The 4,465-nt window shown below is 39.7% G+C and overlaps 1 protein-coding gene across 1 annotated transcript in view; it reads left to right on the top strand.

The window, feature by feature from the left end:
• The window catches only part of DAGLB (diacylglycerol lipase beta), a 12,551-nt gene extending 8,086 nt beyond the window's left edge, over positions 1-4,465 (top strand). The window contains exons 8-15 of the mRNA XM_026054164.1: positions 201-284; positions 717-794; positions 1,189-1,269; positions 1,360-1,487; positions 1,972-2,040; positions 2,137-2,209; positions 3,128-3,381; positions 4,223-4,465. Coding sequence (XP_025909949.1) covers positions 201-284; positions 717-794; positions 1,189-1,269; positions 1,360-1,487; positions 1,972-2,040; positions 2,137-2,209; positions 3,128-3,381; positions 4,223-4,421 — 966 coding nt within the window. The 3' untranslated portion in view covers positions 4,422-4,465. The remainder of the gene's footprint in view (positions 1-200; positions 285-716; positions 795-1,188; positions 1,270-1,359; positions 1,488-1,971; positions 2,041-2,136; positions 2,210-3,127; positions 3,382-4,222) is intronic.

The raw sequence follows: 4,465 nt of genomic DNA, 5'->3' as shown, positions 1-4,465 counted from the left end.
CAATCTAAAGAAACGGTCACAAACCCATTGACAGAGATCTGTCTCAGTATTGCAATGAGAGCACTTAACAACAAGCTGAGAAAATAAGCAAGATTCTTTCCATTATACAAAAAAAAATAGAGCTCAGTAAGACAGTTTTCAGAAGGTCAGAACAAATGTAAAAAACTCGTGTCTTTATTGAATACTTTTTTTCCCTCCAGATCTATGAGATTCCATTTTTTGTTGCTTTGGATCACAAAAAAGAAGCTATTGTGGTTGCAGTGAGAGGAACTTTGTCTTTTGAGGTATCATCCACCTGATGTGTAACTGTCTCTGTAGAAGTGGGTAAACTCCTGGTATCCAGAGGAAACTGTTTTATTGAAAAAMAACAGATTTGTGGGTGTGAGTCCTCCAGGCCCCTGTGTCCTTGGACTGGTAATATTCCGTATGCCATGGGAAGAGATGGTGAAGGGAGGGCAATGATTAATTTTTGCTTTGCTATGGGGGGGGAAGGTGCATTTATGATGTGTGTTTGCAGCTTGGCAAGAGCTGCTGAAATCAAACTCGTTTGCTGCATTATAGTGGCTTCAGTGGTGTTTTACAGTGGTCATATTTTGTTGCTTAAAAACTTGAAAATCCAGTTGATGGTGTCCATATGACAGTGTTAAGAAGTATAGTGGGACCCATGAGATATGAGGGCCTGCAGAGAGGTCTGGTAAAATCTATCTTGTTTACAGGACATTCTCACCGATCTGTCAGCAGACTGTGAAGACTTGACACTGGAGGATGTTCTGGAAAATGGCTTTGTGCATAAGGTACGTGCAGTCCACAGCATTCCGAATGCATCTTTGCAGTAAGAGAACTGCTTTAACATTGAGTCTAAGCAGGAAGAGTATTTCTGCAAGATGGGTTGCACAAAATATTCCAGTCAGCTCAGTGCATTAGATACTGCCTCTGACACTGCAAAGCAGAAGCTGTAGTCCTGCTGTCTGACTCTGTGTGTGTATTAAATATTCCAAAGGAATTATTAGCAGTTAGGTACAATACCCCTTGATTTACCTAGACCTCTGTTGGGAGCATGTTAAAAGAAAAGTTCATTTCTGCAAAAAAGAAAAAAGTTGTTCTGTGGTAGCATTATATTTATAGTATACATGCATCACTTCRGATCATATAGTACCCTGTTTCCTAACTTAAAATATTATCTCCTAGGGAATAACTCAAGCTGCAAATTACATCTATCGAAAACTAATAAATGATGGAATTTTAAACCAAGCTTTCACAATTGCTCCGGTAAGCTACCTTCTATTCTTTTTTGTGGCCAGAAAAATTATTTGAAGCTTTTCTAATGTCTACATTTCAATCTTTTCTCTCTGTCTCCAGGAATATAAACTTGTGATAGTTGGTCACAGCTTAGGCGGTGGAACAGCTTCCATACTGGCCATCATGCTGAGGAACTCTTTCCCAACAYTAAAATGTTATGCTTTTTCTCCTCCAGGAGGGCTTCTAAGGTAAATATGATACTTCCGTCATTTGGTTCCTTGTCTGAGATTATAAAAATTATGAAGATAGTTTGTTGACAAACACATCAGACGATAACTCTGCTTTAATGGCACAGATGGGATTGGCAGTTGTTTTGTTATGAGCCTGTTCTTTCTTTCTTTTTTGCACACACCCACACAAAAAATGTTCAACTTTATCTATGTTGACTGTAAAGTTTGGCTTTTTAGCTGTCTTGAATATTTTCAGATGTGTTTATAAATTCGTCACTAAAAATGTTTCAGAGTCCAGATGCTCATATGACTGAACTACATTGGCCTGTTTGACGTCTCCATGTATGAGAGACCACTGTAATCAGCACTGAAATTGCTTTGTCCTGGGCAGCAAGTTGCTCTGAAAGCCTACYAAAGAACTGGAAATATTTTTTATGATTATTATCATTTTATAAAAATGGGGCTTAAGACATGCATATATTTTTAGTCTGTCTTTTTTCAGCAAGTCGCTTGCAGATTACACTAAGCACTTCATTGTGTCAGTCATTGTTGGAAAGGACCTTGTTGCAAGGTAAGATGCAAGTATTTTTAAGTTGTTCTTTTGGAGGTAAGTTACAAAGATTGCAGAGTTAAGAGGCTCTCCTTTGTTTTATGTGTATTTGAACAGGTTAAGTATGCCCAACATGGAAGATTTAAAGAGGAGAATAGTGAGAATTGTGGCAAACTGTAACAGGCCCAAGGTAACTATTTGCAGTGGTTAACAGTGGAATTGTCAGCTGGGTTAAGCCCAGGTTTTATGGTGGCAATTGGTGTGTGTATTTTTGGTTTCAATGAAGAGAATTACAGAAGTGTTTGTAATTCAGTGACATTGGTATTAGTCTTCTACAAGGCTGATTTGCTGGAAATGAAGATTTGGCAAAACTGGCAGACATTAGCGCACAACACTGAAGAACTGAAATGATCTGTTTGCTAATTATGCTCTTAAAGGAAACTATTCAAAATTAAATAAAATAAACAAAACAATTCAAATGATGAAAAAATCAATAGGATTACTTACTTGCATTAATAATCATCTAGTATCACTAAGCTGATAGTGGTTTTGTTAAAACATAACCATTAGTATTTGAAATGTTTCTCAGTTTTGGTGTTAAATTGCCTGCCTCTTTTTGTTATGCTAAAAAGGGCTAGAGCAGTGTGTTGTCAAGCAAGATGTTGCTGGAGTTAGAGTTACACTCAGTTTAAAGATTTAAAGCTGCTGTCTCTGAATATTGAAACCAAATCTGCTGTACCAGAATTTCCATGTTAGTCTCGGGATCAGCAGCCCTACAGAGGGCACTCGTGACCTTGTGAAATAGAATGAAGTGATTGACAGTTAGAAGCTACAGATGCAGAAACCCTTGAATCTGGACAGTGGAACCTGCAGGATGATTTATCTGCTTGAGATGGTGATGTTTGCCTTAGCCTTCCTGGGGACTTGGGGTGGTTGTTGGTAAGATATGTGTAGCTGTTGGGAAAGATGAAATGGGGAGTAGGTGCATAGTCATTTTTTTTAGTCTTTAATTGTACCTTTAGATGGGGTGCGTGCAGGCACACACTTAGAATAAATTGAGTTGAAGAGATACAGACTTTAATTTGCCTTGTTTTCTTCCTGAATGCAGTACCAGATTCTGTTGCATGGCTGTTGGTATGAGGTGTTTGGAGGAGATCCAGATAATTTCCCAACTGAACTGGATGGTAGAAACCAAGATGACCTAACCCAGCCTCTTCTAGCTGAGGAGAGTTTAATGGTTCATCGGTCACCGTCATACAATGCCCTTGAGGATGAATCACACTTAAATTCACCACCTCAGTATCCACATCTGTATCTTCCTGGGAAGATTATCCATATTGTAGAAGAATCCAGTGCTAAGAGGTATGAAGGAATAACGATTAACATTGTATTTTCCTAAAATCTACCTCGTCACGTCTCACTTTCAAAAGTGCCCGTGTCCATTTCTGCCTGTCAGCTGTGTCTTTTACACCCACCTTTGTCTCTTGCATGCAGCATTTCTGTGGTCACCCTGCTGCTTTATGCGCAAGGCATTGAACCTTGCGTGTGTGTGTGTGAGNGGGGGGGGGGGGGGGGGGGGGGGGGGGGGGGGGGTGCACACGCTGTATTTGCTGGGTTACTGCATGCAACGGATGCTAACACACCCAGTCATGCAGCTTGGCTGTGCAGGCTGGAGGCTTGTGGCATTTGGAGGCTCCTGTGCAGTAGACGGAAGAAAGAGCAGACAAAGACAACAGAAAAGCTGAAACTGGAAAGACAGAGGTTTCTCAAATGAAATAAAAGAATCTGTAATTTACAGAAGCTCAGCTAAGAGCAACTGTCACTTAGCTTTCACCTATAGAGGAAAGCTTTTTTTTTCTTTTTCTTTCTCTCCAGAGAAGCTTGATAATTACTTTAAGCAATTTTATTAGCTGTTATTATCTAYTACCAGCTTAGTCTTTCCTCCTCATTTAGGCCTGAGTTACCGTGTCTGTGATTTCTTACAAGTTCATGTACTGTGTTCTGAGAATACAACCCTARTGGCACAGTTTCTGCAGCATTAAAAGCTAATGCTGTTTCTTCCTGATGGGRAAAAGGTTTTAATTTCTTCTCCACTAAGACTATGTGGTGACCCACAGGAAAAACACTATCAGCTTGACATTGAGCAGCAGTTGAGACACATGCTAAGCTTTTGTATTGTTTCTTCCTGTTCCTTTCTTTTCAGGTTGTGCTCTTCAGATATTAAATATACTGCAAGCTGGTCAAAAGAGACAGTCTTCAGCAGCATTTTAATAAGTCCCAAGATGATAACAGACCACATGCCAGATGTTGTGCTCAAAGCGCTGAACAGTTTGGCTCAGGAACATGGCGCTTGTATTTCTTGTCAAACACGAGACTTCAACACCAACGTAGTAGACCCATAATGCAAGAAAGAAGAGCTGCAATGTGTGTGGGTGTTCTTTTTTTT

This window comes from Nothoprocta perdicaria, unplaced genomic scaffold (genome assembly GCF_003342845.1).
Source record: "Nothoprocta perdicaria isolate Ctin4 unplaced genomic scaffold, notPer1 scaffold_12, whole genome shotgun sequence".
Taxonomy (NCBI): Eukaryota; Metazoa; Chordata; class Aves; order Tinamiformes; family Tinamidae; genus Nothoprocta; species Nothoprocta perdicaria.
Note: the sequence above shows the minus strand (reverse complement) of the source record. Positions and strands in the feature narration are given on the sequence as shown.